The 21,605-nt window shown below is 40.2% G+C and overlaps 3 protein-coding genes across 4 annotated transcripts; all 3 read left to right on the forward strand.

The window, feature by feature from the left end:
• Nucleotides 1–3,624: 3,624 nt before the first annotated feature.
• LOC139666516 (CD63 antigen-like) lies at nucleotides 3,625–9,162 on the forward strand. The gene is made up of 7 exons (XM_071545774.1): nucleotides 3,625–3,768; nucleotides 4,899–5,087; nucleotides 5,518–5,592; nucleotides 5,709–5,813; nucleotides 8,111–8,254; nucleotides 8,357–8,440; nucleotides 8,953–9,162. The coding sequence occupies exons 1-7, from the start codon at nucleotides 3,712–3,714 to the stop codon at nucleotides 9,022–9,024; spliced, it is 726 nt and encodes a 241-aa protein (XP_071401875.1). The 5' UTR covers nucleotides 3,625–3,711; the 3' UTR covers nucleotides 9,025–9,162.
• A 915-nt stretch (nucleotides 9,163–10,077) lies between these two features.
• On the forward strand, nucleotides 10,078–14,109 carry pus3 (pseudouridylate synthase 3). The gene is made up of 7 exons (XM_071545767.1): nucleotides 10,078–10,166; nucleotides 10,491–10,942; nucleotides 11,379–11,656; nucleotides 12,411–12,594; nucleotides 12,922–13,031; nucleotides 13,190–13,362; nucleotides 13,718–14,109. The coding sequence occupies exons 2-7, from the start codon at nucleotides 10,535–10,537 to the stop codon at nucleotides 13,987–13,989; spliced, it is 1,425 nt and encodes a 474-aa protein (XP_071401868.1). The 5' UTR covers nucleotides 10,078–10,166; nucleotides 10,491–10,534; the 3' UTR covers nucleotides 13,990–14,109.
• Nucleotides 14,110–14,281: 172 nt separating this feature from the next.
• On the forward strand, nucleotides 14,282–18,643 carry dcakd (dephospho-CoA kinase domain containing). Of its 2 annotated transcripts, none has more exons than XM_071545763.1 (5): nucleotides 14,282–14,585; nucleotides 15,738–15,849; nucleotides 16,009–16,212; nucleotides 16,956–17,043; nucleotides 17,314–18,643. In XM_071545763.1, exons 2-5 carry the CDS (start codon nucleotides 15,738–15,740, stop codon nucleotides 17,597–17,599), a joined length of 690 nt encoding a protein of 229 aa, XP_071401864.1. In that variant the 5' UTR covers nucleotides 14,282–14,585; the 3' UTR covers nucleotides 17,600–18,643. The 2 variants fall into 2 exon arrangements, with proteins under 2 accessions (XP_071401864.1, XP_071401865.1); XM_071545764.1 differs by lacking the exon at nucleotides 14,282–14,585 and adding an exon at nucleotides 15,208–15,342.
• The last annotated feature ends 2,962 nt before the right edge of the window (nucleotides 18,644–21,605 follow it).

Below are 21,605 nucleotides of genomic sequence, written 5' to 3' on the forward strand. Positions count from 1 at the left end.
ATCAAATGCTTCCCAGAGTTTCTCATGCAGTACACTTTTGTCACAATACAAACACAATAGTTGCATAATAATTGTTTCTCCGGAGAGTACAATAATAATAGTAAAAGTAATATAATAATTGTTATTTTGAATTTTTAAATGGACATATTTCACTCAATGCTGGGCAGACTGTAAGAGAAAACAGAGTTAATAAGGCTTGGTACACTTAAGTAGTCCCATATGGTGGGAGGCATGATGATCACAGGCGTTATTTACTTTAGACTACAAACATGTTGTCCCCTGGTGCAAAACGCATGGTGATTTAATTGTTTACCGCTGGACAGACACACTCTACGCTCTTCTAATCTCTCAGACGCGAGGAGAAGTCAGCAATGCAGCTAAAGACACAAACACTTCTAATGTTGTTTTGCTTTCTTGAGTGGAATTTCACTTTGTAAACGCAAACATTTTCAAGAAATACATTGAGAGGCATCTACATATACAGTATATCTGCATTTGAAGTGCTCCAGCAGAGTTGGAGAGCCACTTGGCATACTGGACATACACACTGACTGAAATATCATCAGTTGTAAAATGTAAAAGGATGATGAATAAAACAATAAAATATACATAAATCATGAAAAACTTGGACTTAAGTATAAGAGTATAGGTCCCCCTTAAGTTTCAAAACAGGGCCCATTCTATACCTTTTACCATATATGGGTCTTTCCACTGTAGAATGACGTCATTACCGAACACAGAGCTTTAACCTTAATATTACATAAATAGCGCCGTCACCCTCACCCCCACCTACACAATTATCGTTATCAGAAGGAAATCGTCCAAGGTTTTGACCAAGTCTCAGGAATTCATAACAGGAAAAGCAAAGAGTGGGAAGGACAATGTTCCCTCTCTCTGTGACAGCGTATTCCAACTATGGTAATCGTTTCGCATCCTGTTCCCACGAAATCCTTCAAAGACATGCAGACTCCTTAGATTTTTACAGTATGTGGCAGAGGGCAGGCTTCTGACCTTTGACACCATGATCTGTTCAAATAACTTAAAATGGACTGATGGTAGCCCAAAAGTTAGAGAAGGCTTGAAGATGGTGGTTTGACTTTACAGACCAGCTGTGAAAATATGGATGGAGAAAGCAAAAGACTAACGCTCTCCTTCAACAACTACAGCTCAGCGGACAACAGCAGAAGACTGTAGTTGTACCGGGCAGCTCCCAAGTGTGTGTGTGTGTGTGTGTGTGTGTGTGGAGGGGGAGTATGTGTGTAGTAAGACACCGTTGAAAAAGACCATGTGCACTCACTTCCTTGGATAAATGTACCTTCCCTACATAAGTAAAGTGAAAAAAGTCAAACAGCGGCCTCCTGTGGTTGTATAGGTCACACTGCAGAAATGATTAAATCTAACCGTCAACCAGCATCGCCAGTCAGAGGATGGTCAACAGATGCCAAGACCCATTGAAATCCATCAAAGACTCCCATAAGACAGTATGACTATATAAGTCACCAAATTGACTGTATTATGACGACCGTGAGAACACATGCAGACTTAGCTGCCAGCATCCAAAATATTCCCCTTTATCTCTGTCAAGCTTGAATTTCTTTCCAGGCAAATAAGGAGATAAGTTTCCACAGACAGAGGGTTATTGAGGAGCTGACAGAAAACAAAACCAGAGACTCGTGCACATGTAAATGACTTGTCCCATAACTGATAAGCCAGACAGACTCCTCTCTGTATATCCATGTCCTACCAAAGTAGGCAGCTTTTTGGCCATGACCTTATGACTCAGTCCACAACCGAGTCTGTTTTCCATCTGTCTACATGCAGAAGGAGGCTGGAGTGCCTGCTTTGATTCAGTAGTCAGAGAGAAGAGAGTAAAGAGCAGAAATTCTGATGCTCTGATTCTGATGAACTTTGCACAAGAGAAAAAAAAGGGAAAAAGAGAAAGAAGGAGACAGACTAACATGCAGAAAGCAGACCGTCTTCGGACTGTGACGGAGGAACAGAACAGAAAGGGATGAGATTTGTGTTCTTTATTTGAGAATAAAGAGTCATATTAAGTTGATATTGTCTTGCCTGGACTGTATTGTCTGATCTGTAATGTTTGTCTAATATTTTGTGGAGCCAAGAGTATTAGTGGTTTCTACTGTCAAAGCTAATGTTTCGTTTGATTAGTTGAGTTTATTTGCACAATAAAGCAGAAATGAAGTAATAGAATACCTCTTGAGATTCAGTGATGATGGGAACTCATATGAGAACAAGGAATAAACAGAATGCCTTGAGAGAAAATTATATATTTCTGAAAATGTGATTATAAAAACTACATTTTCAAATAGAGGCTGAGATCTTTCATCACATTAAAATGATAATCCGTGAGATTCTTGTTTTTCTTGATTTTGGTGACTCAATGTAGGCACTAGCCCAACATACTGCACTAGTAAAGACTCTCAGTGTGTCTTATATTTCCTCTATCATTTTAAATCTTTTCCAACCAAACCACAGTTGTTGCTTCCATAAACATAAAACGCATCGCATAAAACGCAAGCTTTAATGAACTGGCTATAGGTTGAATCACTCTTGCATGGTGTAAAGAGTAACAAAACGATGTTGGCTCTCCATACAAAATGGACATTTATTATATTTATTAAAAGTTCTGGATTATTAATAAAGGGCTAACCCATTCGCATGGATTTGGCCCAATCTTTAAAATCAGTCATGATGCCATTGTGGCTCTAATCATCCTAAAAGTAATGTACACAGCATATTTTCCAGTGTTCACAAGTCATGATTTTGTTGACAAGTTGTTTGAAGAGTGGCGACTGTTCAAAATTATCAAAAGTGTGAGATTAACTTTGGTGGATGTGGACATCTCAAAATTATAAAAATGAAAGGTGGAGACTATTTTTGTAACCACAATCTCAAGATTCCTAAGGTCAGATATTTTTCTATTGTCAGGAAATCACAAAGATACTGGAACTTGGTCCAAATCACCTGACCTTGACCTGCAGGTCCTCCTGGACCCGGATGGAGTGATGAGATCCATGGACAGCTGAGGACAGAGCAGAGACAGAGGAAAGAGAGGGAGAGGGTCATTGTGAAAAGGTTTGTAGACAGAAGATGACCCCATGAATACGAACACTTTTCTTATTAATGGTTCAGTCTCCGTGTTGGTTTCTGATGACGTGAAATGTTTGTGAAATTGTTACTGACCTCATTCTGGTCTTGTGGCCTTAATTTTCATTTTAATAACGGAGTGAAAACACTAAGAAATTACGATAATATTCTTAACAAAACATTCCCATAATAGGCTATTATAGACGCTATAGTGAGTTCTAGTGACCTTATCCTACTTTATGGTGCTTTTTTAATCGCCTGTGGTACGCTACCACTGTAATATTCCTATATAGGGACTTAATTGATGTAGGCTAGTATTTGCATGGTATATCATGCTAAAATTTATAGTAGGATTACCAGTTAATTTCCATAAGGCCACAACAGTCAATATCGCAAAATCTCCCAACTGAGTTACGTTTCAGCTCACCTTCATTTGGATAAGTGTAGCTAACCTGCGTCTCTTCAGACTTGACTTCATGCGACTGAATCAAGTCGCCTCTCACTGTCTTTACTATACAATTTAGAAATCTATTTAGAAATCATTCATCCCACTAGGCTATAAATTCCTCTACAAAGTATCGGATTGCACCCAGTCCTTACACTATGTCCAACTGTTGCAGCATCAAATGCGTGTTCATTTTCTTCAATATTCTCTTCTTGGTAAGTAACGCTCATGTAATTGAATTTATTAAATTGTTTGGAAAGACTCTGCCTTTATGATGGTATATGAAGTTGATGATTGATTTGATATATCAATAATATTTTTTTATTTGTTTTTAAATTTTACAAAATATTTAGATGCATCACTTTATTTCATGAAACGTCATCATTATTATTTATTGTAGACCTGTTCCATTATGTTCCTATAACATTTACAGTGTTATGCATGGTTTGTAAAACTATGTTTTACAAACCATGCATAACACAAGCAACTTTGATGGTAGTGGAGGTTAAGAAAAATATATAAAATAAATATATAGCTAATTTTGGTAGCAAAATATTCAGATAACCTTCTCCATACCAGAGATGCACTGCCCACCTATAACAGAATATGGCAGTTTTTTCCGAAATCCTATTCATATTCATCATTTTCAAGTAAATGGGTAAATTGTTTCAGCAGCATTCATTTTGGACTGATAGGCGTGAAGTATTACAATTGTGTGTTGAAATATTAGCACATTCGGGTTGGCATAAATGGCCTACTTAAATATTCCATTTAAATTTTAGGCAAAAATCCAAAACACATCAGTAGCAAGTGACTGCATGGTCCTGTTATAACCGCTTTGAAGTACAGGAGGTTTACTTTAATTGAAATTCTTCATTTGTCTGGCATTACTACTGGTCACAGTAAACCAAGAGAGAACATTTACTGTCTGTAGGCAAGGAAGTGGAATGGAAGTAAGATCAATCCCAGGAGCTCCATGTGGACACAGTTCATCTGACAGAGAAGTGTCCAACCTCATTCAAAAGAGAACTAGTTTATCCTCCCAACAACACCAGACACAAGCATGTTAGACGGTCTCAAGGGTCCCAATGGAGAGGCAGAGTACAGGGGAACAACACGATCAGTCTGATTATGTCCATCTGAACCGTAAAGTGGTCTGAGGACTGAGCTTAAAACTCTTGGTTTTGTTGGTGCCATAATCCACCATCTTGTCACAGTGAGGGAGACTGCCATTCAACTGGAGGACCTGGGTTCAATGCCCTTGAGCAACACATTGAATCCTTCTTTTCTATACCAGATCAATAAAGTATCACATTATAATCCAGTTGCTGTGTTTGTCCTACAGGCGTCTGGGGTTGCCCTCATCATTATCGGAGCGTGGTCACACACCACCTACTCAGATATTGGTGTTTTCGCCAGCAGCGGCCTGTCTCAGACCACTGTGCTCCTCATTGCAGTGGGCGTCTTCATCACCCTCATCTCCTTCTTGGGCTTTTTTGGGGCATTCGTAGATAATTCTTCCATGCTGGCTACTGTAAGTGACTTCATCTTCCACAATACGGGTTTGGGATTCTCTCCTTACAGATTCCCATATGGACAGGGGAGTGTCCGCTGGCCAGTTGGGAAAGAAAGGATGTCGATTGGGATGAAGGAAATAAAAATTGATATGTGGTTTGATTGCCTGTTCCTTAGTTTATAATGGCAAAATATTTGGTTCTGGGTTTCTGTCATTAAGATTGCAAAGCTGGATTTAAATAGACTCTGGTTCAAAATGTTGTGTAACATTCACCAGAGATGTTTCAACAGATTTGTTATGATGTGTTGTTGTTGCCCACAGTTCTCTCTCTGGTGCAAGGGGCAGTGAATTGCAGCTGTAATGTCACATGGGGGAGGGTGGCTGGCTGGTTGTCGGCTATATTCAAGCCATCAGCATCTCTAACACTGTTCACTCTGTCACTCCATAGTTCATCTGTATCCTTGTGGTGATAATTGGTCTGGAGATAATCACAGGTATTGCCCTTTACATATTTCGCAGCAAGGTGAGACACTCATATTCTGAGATCAAAACATTAGCAGTGCTTCTCTAGACATACAAGAGGCGATGTGGCCTTAAATAAAATAGCTAGAAGTTTATTTAATCTTTTTCTCTCTGAAGACTGCCCCCCTAAAGATGAATAGCGCCATCAACAATAAAGCCCGAGCGGTGATCTCAGAATACAAGCTGAAGAACAGACACATCATCGATAGCATTCAAGAGAAGGTGACACACGGAGCTTTATTTGCCTGTAGCGCTTGATAGGCTGGAGAGATTGTGTAGCAGCTGCTGATAGTATACAAGCAGGCAAAGCAAAGCACTTCTGCTCAAAGAGCTTTGAAGAAAACAGATCATGATTTCTTTGTAAAACAGAACATTACATACACTGTAAAAACAAGATGTTCTTCAAGGAACCTAAAGGAATTTGTTATTAAGCTGAGGAGGAATATTGCAAATAGTAATGATGACCGTATACAGCACTTATCCAAAGCAGAGTTTGCTAAGTGCTTTACAAAAGTCATGAAAACAAGAAAAACAAAAAATATAATGGAGATAAAACTTGTTGTTTTACCTCCACACTTGGTGTTTAAAAATAAAAACTTAAGAAACAACACAGGATTACAGGAGAAAGTGGGTGCAAAAATAAAAACATAACATAACAGCAAGTCTATAAAAGTGCATTTTAAGAAGTGATTTAAAGATGATAATGAAATAGCTTGTCTAAGTTCTTCAGGCAGGGTGTTCCACGGTCTAATCAAGATGAGATAAAAGCATAGATGACCAACCTGTGGAGAATAAAAGTGACATGATTTTTCTGTGTTTCTCAACTGCAGGAAGCGCTGTTTACCTGCTCATCAAAAGTCAAGTCACCGTCCAAAATCACTTCTGGCTTTGTGTCGAAAAATAAACTACACAGATCATCTAGAATAACATTTCTGGAGTTGGAAGGGCCAGATAAGACATCAAGTTTGCATGGAGTTATAAAACGTCCCAAAGGCAGTTTTGGAGAGTGTTCATGCAGTTTGACTCACTAACTTTTAATGTAAGGTAAACCTGGGTATTGCCTCCATATTAGTGGAAAAAGACATGTTAACAAATGAAGCTGCCAAGGGGGAGCATGCAGAGCAAGAAGAGAGGAGGACCTACTGTATGAAAGACATTTTGAGGAATTTTGTGGGAACAACATCTAGTGGACAAGTAGAGCAGTATGGGAGACAATTTCCTTTAAAAAAACATTAGGGAAATAGATTCAGAGAGAGTAAACCAAAATAATTTTCTTATGTATTGGATCTGTGTTTTTGACACTTCTCAAAGGAGGCTTCAGTACTAAGTTAACAACATGAACAGTAACGATAGAGTTATGACTCTCTTTAGATCAGAGAAATATGTCACTCTGCCATCCTTAAACTCTACCTGATACCTGATAATAATAATGATATATTAAAGGATTTGTAGCTTAGGTATCAGTTTCCATCTTTGCTCAGCTTTTCAGTTGCTCTTTAGGGCCCAAGTTGTTTCACTAAGCCATGACAGGACTCTTATTTTTAACTTTTTCATTTTGAAGGGAGTGACAGAGTCAAGAAGGGCTAAACAAGTGTGGTTAAAATGAGACAATAAATCGTCAGTGTTTTCAGGGGATGCCTTTCAGTGAGGACACTGGGAGTCGCCATGAAAGCCTCTGAGAATTTACTTGCAGATGTTGAGCTTATAGTCAAGCCAAGTCTGCTTTATTTATGTAGAGCCTTAAACACTTTGTTATAAAGCGATTCACACGGCTAAAAGAAAACAATCTAAACAGACAAAAAACAACAAACACATTTTTTAAAAAGCAGATAAAACACATCAGTCACACTGAAAGGCCATAGAGAAGAAGTCGGTCTTGAAATGATTTTTAAAAATGGCAATGGATACTGCTGACCCAACACTTTCAGGAAGGTTGTTCCAACAAAAGCAAAAGCCTGATTTACAGGCCTCTTGCAGAAACTCACCAAACCCCGTGATAATAACAAAGAATTTAGGAATTCATTAGATAATTTATTTTGTTTCAGTCTTTAACTCAGTTTTGCTGTTGCTCATAATTATTGGAAACACAACTGTCCATTAGATCAAACTCCATGGTATATTTTGCAACGTGTTTTGATAAATCTGTCAGTGGTTTACCAGGTACAGTCGTCTCAAATCCACCCACAGTGTTTGCCCTAACTGGAGCAACATATGCATACTAAAGGATGTCTCCTGAAAATGCATGTAAAAGCCATTTAAATCATTCATAACATTAAAAAAGAACATTTGTAAAGCACTAAAGCATATTATTCCTAAAAACAGTCAATCAAAATTCAAATTCCAATGCTCCTTAAACCTCCATAAAAGAGTCCTCAAAGCCCACCAAGGGATCTTTGGGATCCTCGACATCTCATTTTTACAGTGTAGCATGAATGCACATATGCAGCAGCAGCAGCGCCTCAGACTGGATGTAGTGTCTGTGCTGTAGCGCCATCTCATGTGTGGACGCTGTGTTACAGTTCAATTGCTGCGGTGCGGACGGCCAGGCCGACTGGCTCAGCAGTCCGGGCTGGGGAAAGACCGATGCAGTGCCAGACTCCTGCTGCACGGTGATGACTGAGGCCTGCGGACAGGATATCAGCCCCTCCAACATACACAAGAAGGTCTGCGGACAAACCCCTCTTCATCTCACACCCATTTCATTTCATTTTTGTACAGTACAGTACAACTGGTACAGTATTATATGAGTGTGTGTTCCTCCTTAGGGCTGCATCTGGGCTGTCAAGTACTTTCTGTTGAAGAACCTGGTGTGGGTCGCTGCTGTCTGCATTGCTCTTGGAGTCCTACAGGTAAACTGTGGTTCACTGATTTTCCATACCTGTGCCAACAAGGGCTTAACAGGGCCAACTTAAAATATCTGTAACACTGACTTGATTAGGCTATATGACACTATGCCTTTACTCACATAATGTATCACCTCTGGAGGGAATCCCTTACAAAGAAAACATGTGAAAATTGGGTTTTCACATGATAAACTTTGTGTCTATCATATGAAACATTTAAGTTTTGTTTTTTTTCCTGCATGTGGGATTTTCACATTGAAAATCATAAAGGTAAGGTGTCCTGGTGGTTTTTCTTTTTCAATAATCCTTTAAAAACATCCACCTCCATTAACATCCCTTTTGTAAGGGATGTTAATGGAATTACAGATTTATTGAGGAGGATGGCATGAATAATACACCTAATAAGACCTAGCTAGTCCTGTCCAGGATCAGTTAGAGTTTACTGAGAGAGGCAACAGCTTTCTTGCTCTGTCTATTAGGTCATTTGCTGCCAGTAACTTCTAACCGTCTTGTTCCAGGTCCTTGATGTACTGTTTGGTATGTGCTTGTGTCTGGATATAAAACGAAGGAGCTATGAAGACCTCGGCTGATGCATCATCATGTCCAAGAACAGCTGGATTCCCATATGACAATTTCATCTATTTTTAAGCAACTTTTAAATTGACTTACTTTATTTAATTTACTTATAGTTATTGCATTATGGGACCCTGTTTCAATGTATTTGAAACTGCCTTTCTTTTCTCAGCTGTGAAATAAAAATGATTCATATATGTACTTGATTTAACTTTGTGTGCCCAGTAATTTTTGGAAATGATTTGTTCTTTCTATTGGCCTATTGTCTGTGTCTTGGAAAACAACTGAAAACAGCTGTGAGCATCATGGTAGGTTATGTTTTTCTATGACATGATACAGAAAACACCTCTAATCTTTTAGCAGCACTACTTATTGAGACCACAAAGGGTTTGGAGTAGAAAGATGTTACATGTCATTTGTTTGACATTTAATGATTACTGTAAATAACCAGAATTTCATTGGGGCAAATAGGGCGAATCAGGTGACATGACAGGTGTATTTTTACATAAACATCTTGCAGCTTTAAGATAGCTATACTTTTAGCTCTTCTTCAATGTTTTTTTTTCTGCCCATGATTTATTTTCTTTATTTCTATTTTATGACTTGGGTTTATCCGTAAAGTGCTTTGTAAACTTTTGGAAAAGTGTTATAAGCCTAGACTACATATGTTATATATATGTTATAATTATTATTACTGTAAGCAGTAGTATTCGTTTCAATATCAGTACCAGTATTAGTATTAGTATTGTATTGTAAAGAAACCCTCCACCTGAAAATAAGTCTCAAGTTTTAGGCTAGCTACGTATGATAGAAATAATTTTGATGTAAATTAATTCTTCTCTCTGCCCAAGCTGCAAAGCCGGGACTCGTCATAATAATAATAAAAAAAAAAGTAAAAAGTAAAAAAAAAATAAAACTTAGAAAGTTGAAAACCCTACTTTGACACAAAACACATTTTTATCAGCAGTTTCAGAAGCCGAAGCTGGCTGTTACAGGTAAACGACATTTCCCAGAACCCCCCCACAGGAAATGAGTCCGTCCTCAATCTTTGTCCGACTCAGCTCCCGCATCAGCATGAGAGGAAGCATGTGTGCGCCAGCAGCCTATCACACTGGATAAAGCACAGTTTATCGGGAAAAAGGTGCACCTCAAAGTAAAGGTAAAGACACTGTTTTATTGCGATGTCATTTACGACGACCTCACATTGTTGCAATCCTGCTACCATCTACAATACGAGCCAAAAAGCTGTGTGTGTGTGTGTAACGGTAACAAGCTAGTCAACATTAGTTGACTTACAAACACACGCTGCCTAAATACTGGGGGTCAATACTGTGTGAAGCAAAAGTATGAACATATAGTGAGTAGATTTCTTAGACACTGTTACTATAAGTAGAAACATATAGTAAGTATCTTGCTCAGTAGAGTGCCAGGTCTTATTGGATGTAATGCATTGGCTAACCAAGGTACTTTTTCATTCTTGCAGGCATATCTACTCTCTCAAAGCACTCGCCTTTGACTATAAGAAGCATGTCAGACGACTTAATCCAGCGAATAAAGGACCTGGAGGGAGAGGTGGAGAGGCTCAGGTCCCAGCTGAGAGTGAGGAGTGGAGCTGGGGATGAGATGATGGCCGAGCCAGGTCCTGATGAAAAGACAGACTGTAAGCCTGATGGTGGCACCAGCAGAAAACGGGGTAAGAAAGCGAGCAAAGAGCGTCCTTTTGACTTCTCTGCCCACCCCCGGCGCCACGTGGCTCTGCGGCTGGCGTACCTGGGCTGGGCCTACCAGGGGTTTGCGGTTCAGGAGAACACGGACAACACAGTGGAGGCCAGACTGTTCGAGGCTCTGCTGAAGACGCGGCTGATCCAGGATCGACAGAGCTCCAACTATCACCGGTGTGGCCGCACCGATAAGGGAGTCAGTGCCTTTTCCCAAGTGAGTTCACTGAGACTCAAGTTCAATTAATTTGTCTCCATAGGGACATTGCAGAGTCAGTGAACATGGCGTTGCACAGTCATGCACAAAAACACACACAGTACCAACAAATAAGAAGCATAAAAATCAGATGACATCTCAGTACAATTATGCTAATTAGGTAATTAATAAAGTTAATTTGCAAACATTTCTGTGAACTTACTTGTTTTCACATAACACATGGATGGTATTAATATAAACTCTGTACATTAAAGCATTAAGGAGTTATGTTAGTTTCAAAAAAATAAATTTTTCCTCATTAATATGCAAATATGAATAAAGATTAGGGACAGTACACAGTTTGCCCTGTTTGCTGGCTATTCATAATGCGCTACTCTTGCACAAACAAGTTTTTTTGTAATTATAAATAGTTAAGTGTGTTGTTTTTTTCCTGCAGGTCATAAGCATAGACCTGCGCTCCACACAGTTTGGTGGAGGATTGGGTGTCACGCTCCCAGCCAATGTTGACGCCAGTGCCAAGACAAAAGCAGTTGGCTCTGAGCTGCCGTATGGCAAGATGCTGAATAGAGTCCTGCCCCAGGACATTAGGATCCTGGACTGGGCACCAGTGGCAGAGGGTTTCAGCGCACGCTTTGACTGTCAGTCCCGGACGTACCGGTACTACTTCCCCCGCGGGGCCTTGGATGTGGTGTTGATGGCAGATGCTGCAAAAAGGTGGGTGGAGACACAAACTAATACACACTCATGGGTTCCTCAGTCTATTTTTTATGATTTTTTTTATTATTTTTTATTCATAATAATCCGTATAACTAAAGCAAAAATGTATATCTTAGGCAGTTTAACCTGCATTTGAGGACATGGACTTGCTCCCAAATCTTGAAACCAGAGAATTTGGTCTTGGGGCTGTTAAGGGACAAATTTTATTTTTGGATGCATAGAATCTTTGTTGGAGCTTTTACATCCAAATTACAAAAATTTGAATGTATTTCAGGTATGAACCAGAAAATGTACTCACATCCCAGTAAGATCATCCTGGGCACTTTCTACAAAGTTGTCATCAAGGGAGTTTTGGGTCTTTTCCTTCTAGCTGTAGGAGAAACCTGTTCAAATTAAGACTGAACTAATATCTAGACTCCCTTGTCCCTTCTCAGAAACATCATTATACATAATTATATCAGGAATATAAAAGTGTAAGAAAAAAGCATTGCCATATCCGTCCTCAACCCAAGGACCTTTGGGATTCTAAAATGACCATTGCAGTCTATGTGGTTTAGCCATGAGACGTTTACAAAAGATCTGCCAGTGGTTTGCCTTCACAATAGTAAGCCAGTGTTCATCAAGTCCTGATTGAAGTTAGTGGCTTAGGCAGGTGAGAAGTAGAGCTTAGAGGAGGGGGAATACAAAGGAAAGAAGACATTGGTATGTTCTCTCATCCAGTTCTCACTTGTGATCCTCTGACACCCAACAGCTACGAGGGCACCCATGACTTCCGCAACCTGTGCAAAATGGACGTGGGCAATGGAGTGCTGCAGTTCCAGAGGACCATCTTGTCGGCCTCAGTCAAGCCTGTCCAGCCTCAACACATCTCCAGCCCAGACCCATATGACCTCTTCATGTTTGAGATCAAAGGACTAGCTTTCCTTTACCATCAGGTGTGGACAGACACTAACTCAAGGGTTTTTGTTCGAAAATGACCGATTCCCCGTTTGGAAAAATTGACAAGTGACAAAAACGAATTAAGAAAACAAAATTTTTACAGAGAAGACTGAATTTGAAATCAGAGTTAAAAGTTCACATTCAATTTCAAGCCATTGCACTCATTCATTGCATTTCAAATTGTGTCTTTAAAAAAATCAGTTTTTGAATTTGAAATTTCTGCTGGCACTGTTCTCTTCACATATATGAGTGCTTTGATCAAGAGCATTTGCAGTATCTGACTATCAGCCAGTGAATTTTGTGTTGTGTTACTTGCTCTGCAGGTCCGCTGCATGATGGCAGTGCTGCTCCTGATTGGCCAGAAGTTGGAAACCCCGGAGATAATCAGACAGCTGCTGGATGTTGACAGTAACCCCAGGAAACCCCAGTACAGGTGAGTTCACTTGTGTGGAGTTGAACCACGTAAGGAACTAAATCACTAATACTCCAACTGATGCTGTCTGAGTCTTTGTGAAACAATGAGGATAATACTGTTAAACGATTGCATCAGTATGAATTCTACTTAAACGTTTTCCTTCTTCTTCTCTCCAGCATGGCAGTAGACTACCCCCTGGTGCTGCACGACTGCCACTTTGAAGGGCTGAGCTGGCAGCAGGAGCCTGAAGAGGTGAACCATGCTCTGGCTGCACTGCAGCAGCACTGGACCCAGAGCGCAGTCAAGACCCACGTTCTCCATGGGATGATCCAGGGTTTGGAGGCCATAGGTGAGACGTTCAGTAGGATTCAATAAGACTTGAGGAACATCTTGACATTTTGAATTGTAGTCTTTTAAATTTTATCACCAGGAACTTGAAAACACATACATAAGTTTTCAAATAGACATTTGATATAAGCATAATACCTTGACATTTTGGTCTGAGCACAGTAGCCCAGTGTTTTCATTAGGAACTTATCACAATGTGGGATAAAAATTAATGAGGAATTATGTCAGACTTGCAAACCTGGACGTTGCCATTATGCATAATAGTTGGTGTAGGTAAAATATTATATGTGGTAGAATTACTCAACTTTCTTTAGGGTTTAAAATGTATAATTTTTTTCACCCTTCTCCATCCACAGGTGGGGTGTCCTCCAACCATTGCTGGCTGATAGAGGGCAGCAGACAAAGGAACTATCGGCCCTTGCTGGAGCGTCCGTGCTGCGAGAGCCTGGAGTCCAGGATAGACCATTTTGTGAAAAGAGGCAGGCTGGAGCGCGAGGAAGGGGAGAACGGGGGGGAAACGGTTCACAGAGGCAAAAGGTCCAAACATTCCCACAACGCCCCCAGTCCGCCTGTTGCCTTAGAAGTGCCATCTTCAAAACAAAGCGAAGATCTGACAGCGGAACATTGATATATTTTTCTACAGGAAAATAGACTTGCCTGCATCATACTTTGTAATTACCTTTGTAATTACTTTTTTGTTTATGCAAAAACATTGTATTTACTTTATCTGTCATGCAAAAACACTGTATGTACCTTTTCTTTCATACAAAAACATAATTGTTTTGGCTGTGAAATAAACAAGTTTTGGAGAGTATGTCATCAGAGGCTGGGTTTGGCTTACAACACAAAATTGAAGGAGGAACTCAAGTCAAAATAGTAGGAAACTCCGGAAGATTGTTGGCGATGCGCCTGTCAAGCTAAGAAGCTAGGTTGTTAGGAGTTAGCCAGTCGACTATGCGTTATAGTTCAAAGTTGTAGATAGCAGTGTCAAGAAATACGAGTCGCTCAAACCTTTTCATCTGGCTGCATATTGTCTTATTTCGAGGTGGAAATGGCTACGGCTTCATTTGCTCACATGTCTTTGGTCGCATTGACCTGATCAACACTTGTGCTAACGCTAGCCTGTTAGCAAGCTTGTTTGTTTACTTCGTCTGCTCCACTCTGGCTCTGCACGGATTTCCAGTGTAATTTCAGTTGAATTAAGGAGTGCCGCACGTTTTCAAGGTAAAGCGAAAAGGCACATTAGTTATCTATGTGGAAAGCAGGAACAAATAACCTTAGTCTCTGAACAGTAAGGTATTCTCATGCTTTTGAATTTAATGACAAATTAACATTATGGATCTGTTAAGCCTCGGGTTGCCATGCCCATTGTACCAAGAATGACTTTGCAGCTAACTTTCCTAACCAGTCAAACAAGTTTGACACTTTTTTTTGGCTGCTGAGCCCAACATCAGCTGTGGGTGTGGCGCAGTACTTTCACAGCAGAGGGCGTGTTGCCTCCTGGTAGCCTGAGAAAGTCTATTGAACAACAATTCAGTAGCCAGAAAGAAGTCTAGAAATGATTTACATGCAGTTTTGATCAAGTCAACAGGCTTGTTCAGTATTGCTTTACCTAACTGGGAAACATATTAATGATGTTTTTAGCAGCTCCAGCGTTGTTTCTTCTCATTTAAGATATAGTTATAATTCATTCCTCTTCCACTCGAAAATAGAGGAATATTCTTCAGTATACAACATGCTGCATCAAGGCTTGTAACTAGATTTTCTAGAAATTCATATATCAGCCCAGTTAATACTGGCTTCCAATTCAGTTTATAGATGGCCTAGAGACAGTCTTCTTTTATACCTTATTAAGCCTTACAGACAGCAGCACAACAGATCATTTTGCACAGATTTTTACTTATTTAACTGATAGACTCTGAACGGCCTGATGAAATTAAACTGAATAAAAGTGTTTTGTTCTTTAAAATTTTTAGTAAAGGTATACTCTTTTAATAGCTTTTAATAGACACTATTATGTGTGGATCTCTTTTTTATATACAGTATCAAATGCATGACCTGTTGATCTGCAGATTTGTAATTTGTCATTTTCTTGTATCCAGGTATTTTTAATTTGTTCAAGTTAGGAATGCCCTGACATTTTTATTTTGAGTTTCATATTTTTTATGGCTATTATGTTAGGCTATAATTTTACAAGATAGTCAATCTTTAATCTACAAATTTTGGACTTATGTTATCACCATTGCAGTTTTTGTGTGACTTTGGCTTTGAACCACTGTAAATATGGATAGTGATAGTATTATGACAATGTCAATATTGTCATAATACTATCATACATTGATTGGTAACATCCTGTCCTTTTACCTTTGTCTCAAGATGTTTTTGGTGGGGCTGACGGGAGGTATCGCCTCAGGGAAGAGCACAGTGTCTTCAATGCTGCGAGAGCTCGGATGCCCCATTATTGATGCTGATGTGGTGGCCAGGAAAGGTAGGCCAAACTCTCTCTTTCCAGTGCAAACTCTTCTGGTTCACACAATGAATGAAAATATAGTTGAAATATTTCTGGACAAAACACTAACTTGGTTAGGTAAAAAAAAAAAAAATTTGAGAAAAGCACCAACTGTAACTTCCCTTGCCTCGTTAACAGTGGTGGAGCCCCACAGTTCGGCCTACTGCCGCATCGTCTACCACTTCGGGCCAGAGATCCTGCTGGAGAGCGGGGAGATCGACAGGCAGAAGCTGGGCCAGCTCATTTTCGCCAGTGAGGAAAAGAGGAAGCTGCTGAACTCCATCACCCACCCAGAGATCCACAAAGCCATGCTCAAAGAGATCCTGCTCTACTTCCTCAGAGGTGAGGGAGGAATCAGGGTTACAGGGCTCAGTTACAGGTTGACTTCAGCCAGGAAAAAAAGGAAAAAAGGGGGTAAATTAGCTCAATGTGAGGCAGCAGTACCCATCAGATTTGAGGCTGTTATTCCCAAAGCTTCCTAAGCGTAAGAGTTGCTCTTAAATTAAAAACAAGAAAAATACTCCCAAGTCTATAACATTTTAAGAGGTGGAGAGTAGTAATGTACAGGTTGCTGTACATTAGATCTTTGGCTGTCAACTTTTCAAACCATCATAATTCTTGTTACTCCAAGTTAGCGTTAAGTGGTTAGAGACATTGTATTCAAACTCACAATCTGCATATGGCAATAATAGTAAAACATAGATGGGCATTTGTCATTATTCTTCATTCATTTGTTTTTTCATGACTTTAGCCATCTTTTTTTAACATTTGAAATACTGCAACAACCCTCACTCCGACTCACAGTAGATGAATTCCTGAGCAACTCCTTCAACTCCTCTTCTCTTGTCCGGTGCATCATAAACAGCATGAGGAGTTGCCTTTAAATATACACTTAAAACACAACTTCTTGGGCTATTTAAAAAATGATTCAGTTAATTGTGTTACTAGTAGACTCATTGCCTTCAGAGAGTGTAAATGTGTTGTGCATGGACTGGAAAACACCATCTCTTCACTGCAGCATTGTGTCGAAGACACTAATTAATTCTGTTGTTCACAATGCTCCCCCTCCTCCTCCTTGTCCCAAGGGTACCGCTACGTGGTGCTGGACGTACCCCTGCTCTTTGAGACCCGGCGCCTCACTCAGTTTCTGAACCATACTGTGGTGGTCTACTGGTAAGACCGCTGCTCATTTTTCCCATTTTACTTTAGGTTTTTAGTTATAGACTTTGTTTACAGGCGTCAGATTTTAAATATATCATTAGAAGGTGACATTTTGAAGTTGTTTTTGACAGAAACTGGCCATTAGGTCCATAGTTTTGCAAGTTATTGGATTCTTCTCTCCAACTCTCTCTATGCCTTATTAGCATGACTCACTGCCTCTGGATTTTTAACAAGGCGCTCTGGCCGTACCATAAATAACCTCCGTTGTCTGTTCCTCTTCAGCGACCCTGCCACTCAGCTGTTGCGCCTGATGCAGAGGGACGGCCTGACCCAGGAGCAGGCCGAGCAGCGCGTGGCCGCCCAGATGCCGCTCAACGAAAAGCGTGGCTTGGCTAAGCATGTCATTGAGAACTCGGGCGGCCGGGAGGACACCCACCGGCAGGTCCTGCGGCTGCACACCAAGCTGGAGGACTCCATGGAGTTCCTCTTAGTGAGGGTCATCGCTATCGCCGCCTCCGCCGGTCTGGGTGGGATACTCCTCTATGCAGCCAAGATGCTTTTGTCCTAGCAGAGGAAAGGCGAGGGGAACAAGGGTGTGGTCATGGTCAGAAGTAGGCGTAGCCAGGTCGTAAGTCCCGATGCAGTATACTGTGAGATTAGTATCAGAGCACCCACCGCTAAAGCTCAGTGGTGCAGTGTGCTCTGTTATTGTTGACATATAACTTGCACTGACAAATGTGGTTTAGCGACTCAGAAGGGTTTCATGTGCAATTTTTGTTGGGATCCTCAGTGAAGAAAACGAAGATCTTAAAGCTAAAATCCTTATTTTAGTGCAGCAGATACCTAGCATCAGTAAGATCATCAAAACTGATAACAGTGGGAACAATGAGATTATAATTTGTTATACCTTTTACACTTTATAATTTTATCCAAATTAGGAGTTTGGTTGATTTTATAGATTGTAAATAGAAACACAAGGACGTTACAAGGGGCAAATGGAACAAGTGAAAGGGTTTATTTTTGCTACCTGTGATACACTGGAGTCATGGTTTCTTCAGCTTTATCTTACTATGGTCTCTTTCATAGTTTACACATTTAGTTGTTATGTTACCCAACAGCTCTCATTTAAAACAAGTCTTTTAAATTGTTTAAGATAATGCATATCTGTGCAAGATGGCAAAATTATCCACATTCATGAAATTATTTTAATTTGGGTGGAATATTCGTCATAGAACAAAGTAATTTAAAATATGAATTATCCGATCTTTACAGTTTTAAAGTTATATTTTATCGACCTGTACCATCAAGACATACTGTAGACGTTGAAGAGGAAAGGATGTGTTTGACAATCCACTTTTCACGCAAACAATGTGAATTTACACTAACACATTTTTAAGAAGTTAAGATAAATTAACAAACAGACTTTGTATTTACCACTGTATTTTCCTACACTTAAAGCTGTCTTCTGTAAATACTAAGTCAAAGATGTTTTTTTTGTTTTTTTTTGGGTATGCACACTCTCACTTGTAACTAATATACATAATTTGTAAGATCAGCTGCTTAACTTGTCAGAGATGAATGTAAATTATCATACATTACTGTTTTAAAGTAACCAGAACTACCAGAATGTCTCAACGTCCCTTATTTGGTTTTTAGTTTACTTTTTAGTGACAAAATCCCTAACTCTCTTCTACCTCACCGGTCCAGATATCAGACAAAAGTTAATGAAGCTGATAAATATAAATCCTATTGAGAATATTGAAATGCATCCACCTCCAATCCAATATCATCAGCAAACAACACCGAAATTCTTCAAGTAACTAGAATTATACAGGAAAATGTGTTCCAAACTGGTCTTTTAGGAATCAGTATTGAACTTGTATTAGCGGCCAGTTGTCATGCCCTTGCCTTTGTCCACACCGGAGCTTAGGCACGAAAATCCAACCCCGAAGGCGGGTTTAGTGACATCACTCTGGCACTGTGGTCCCGCTTGTCTTGGCATTGCAGAAGCAGGGCGAGCCTGCGTGGCTCACTTGGCTCCGTCCAAAAACCCCTGCTAGTCTGCTCTTTGTTTTTTAGCAAGGCACTGCAGAATTAATGCAGAGTGACTTGGGCTAGGGGGGCAGTGAACCAGTGCTGCCTGGCCACACACTTGCACACACACATATACACAAAATCACACACACTAACATAATGTAATCTTTCACACGCATGCATATAACACACAATTGCTCGCATATAAGCGCGCATAGTCGTACACACAGTCGCAGTGTAACACAAATCACTGCAGAGCTGCTCATCAGCCAGAGCCGTGATAAGGAACACGGTCTATTCTTGGATTTTTTTCTTGGCTGCTCTGTCCATCCAGGGGGCACTGTGCTTTACTGGGCGGCCAGCTGTTCAGCAGAGATTTCCAAGTGTCCCTTTCCTCAGTCTGGTTGAGACACAGACGGAGACCCGATGCGGAACGCGGAAGGAGGACTATATCTGTACCAGCAAGTGTGAACGCTTCAGGCAGAGAAGGGTGGCAAAGTCTCAGTCTGAATTTAAATAGGGGTTTAATTCAGAGGGTGTTATGCTACAAAGGTGAGAGTTCTAAGTTGCCTTAAACACACGCAAATATGCATGAATACAGGCACAAGCTGGCATTTTAGCGTGCGTCGCGGGGCCTTTCGGGGGGCAAAGCAAATAATTTTCTGATGGCAGGGGGTGAAGAGTTCCATAATCACAACATCATGTTCAGAGAGTTGGCCCACGGCACCACAGTGTGTCGACATTTTGGAATCTCCTGTCTGAGTGATTTTTCATCATCCCCCCGCCCACTGCTGTCAGGGAAGGTAAAGCAGCTAGGGCAAAGGCAAACAAAATAATTAGCTTTGCACCAAACTCAGTTGTAACCCAGGCTGATTGCCAGGATGAGCACATTTTCCTGAACTTTGTATGATGCAGCATTGTTTTCGTAAAGCATCGAGTTTGTAACGTTTACATAGGCTCATTTTATCACAGCCACAATGAAAATAAATTCCTGCCAAGAGAGTTATAGTTTTTCCAATATTAATCAGGTGTGTGTTTAAAGCGTTTCAGATTTTAACATTGTAGTGAATCATCAATGCATACAAGAGATTCTCAATTGTTTCTCTCTCTGGACAAATTTTTCTAAGCATTTAAATTAAGAGAGAACAGAGAGTAACACATTTACTGTGTTAAGCTGCAGTGTTACTGCTCACTCAGCTACAGTATATTTACTGACTCTCAAATGTCTTAATGAAATTTAGAGGATTGACTCCTCTCTCCTGTCCATTGTGTGTGTGTGTGTGTGTGTGTGTGTGTTGCTTGTGTTGTTTGTGTTCTGCTCCACTGCAGTATGGACAAAGCAGTGGGGAGAGGGAAGTGTGTGTGGAAGAGGGTGAAAAGGGTGTGTATGCAATCCACTGTAACCAATTATTTCACTCCTGACAAACAGCAGCATTGAGGTCACACAGTCAGGTTTGGATCTATATGTTATCACAACAGTGTCAGTGCCACAAACCACAGAACATACCAGGTGATTTCTCAGTTTACATCATCCAACCTGGTATGTACTCTCCGCTGGCAAGTGGGAAGGTTAAATTTCCATTTCTGATTTTCATAATTAGCTGATAAACACAAGCTGTGCATGTTAAATTGAAGTGGGGAGTCTGATTCTTGTAACTAACTCGAATAATTTGGGCTGTCCAAAAGAAGTGAATACATTCTTTTGATTCTCTCACACAAAAATTATAATATTTCATAACCAGCAGCATTTTGCGTGATTCCTGCCACATTATGACCGACGCAGAAGCCCCACAGACATGCCAGAACATGCAAACACAAGCCAAATTGCTTAAATGCTTATAAAAGGGATGAATTGATCAACCTTACATTTCAAATGAGTTTGTCACATCCTAATGATTTTGGTAAAGTAGGTCTGTCCTGCAAATATTCATATAATATATTTGAGTCTTTGATTATAAGCTAAATCTCAATAAAATGATTGGTTTGATTACACTGTCAAACTACTCAAAGTCCTTGCACACCGTTGTGAGTCAGCTCATATGAGCCTCGTTCTGACAGTTTTTCGTCATGTCGATTCATTCAAGCGGTTCCAGTAATTAGGACAGTTCCTGTAGAGCAGCCAGCTGCAGTCATTGGCAAGGCAGGTATAGGCCACAAATTGTCTTTGTCTGAAAGTTTGATTCAGCCTTCTCACTATGCTCAACCCCCCTTGTTAAGCTATGTGTTTGATTTGGTCAGTGCGACTGATTGAGTAGGTATGGGAGGCCTGAACAAAACTGTCAGATTCAGAAACTGATTTGCCAACTCATTCCCACACGAATCAATTTTTCGGTCATGATTCAAAAGGAAAAGGACACCCCAAAACACTTTAACACTGTTAAAAAAACAGCTTTTAGCGATGTAACTTGCATTTCTGTGTGGTATATTTTTCTTATTCCTGGAGATATCTGTCCTAACATAAACAACATGACACCATGTCAAGATATTTTCAGTGCAAAGTTAAAATCTGTCTAAAACATCAGCAGTAAATGTCGGGTTTT

This window comes from Centroberyx affinis, unplaced genomic scaffold (assembly GCF_046629955.1).
Source record: "Centroberyx affinis isolate AG114_WGS23_722 - 3 ecotype Tasmania unplaced genomic scaffold, CSIRO-AGI_Caff_v1 ptg005038l_1, whole genome shotgun sequence".
Classification (NCBI taxonomy): Eukaryota; Metazoa; Chordata; class Actinopteri; order Beryciformes; family Berycidae; genus Centroberyx; species Centroberyx affinis.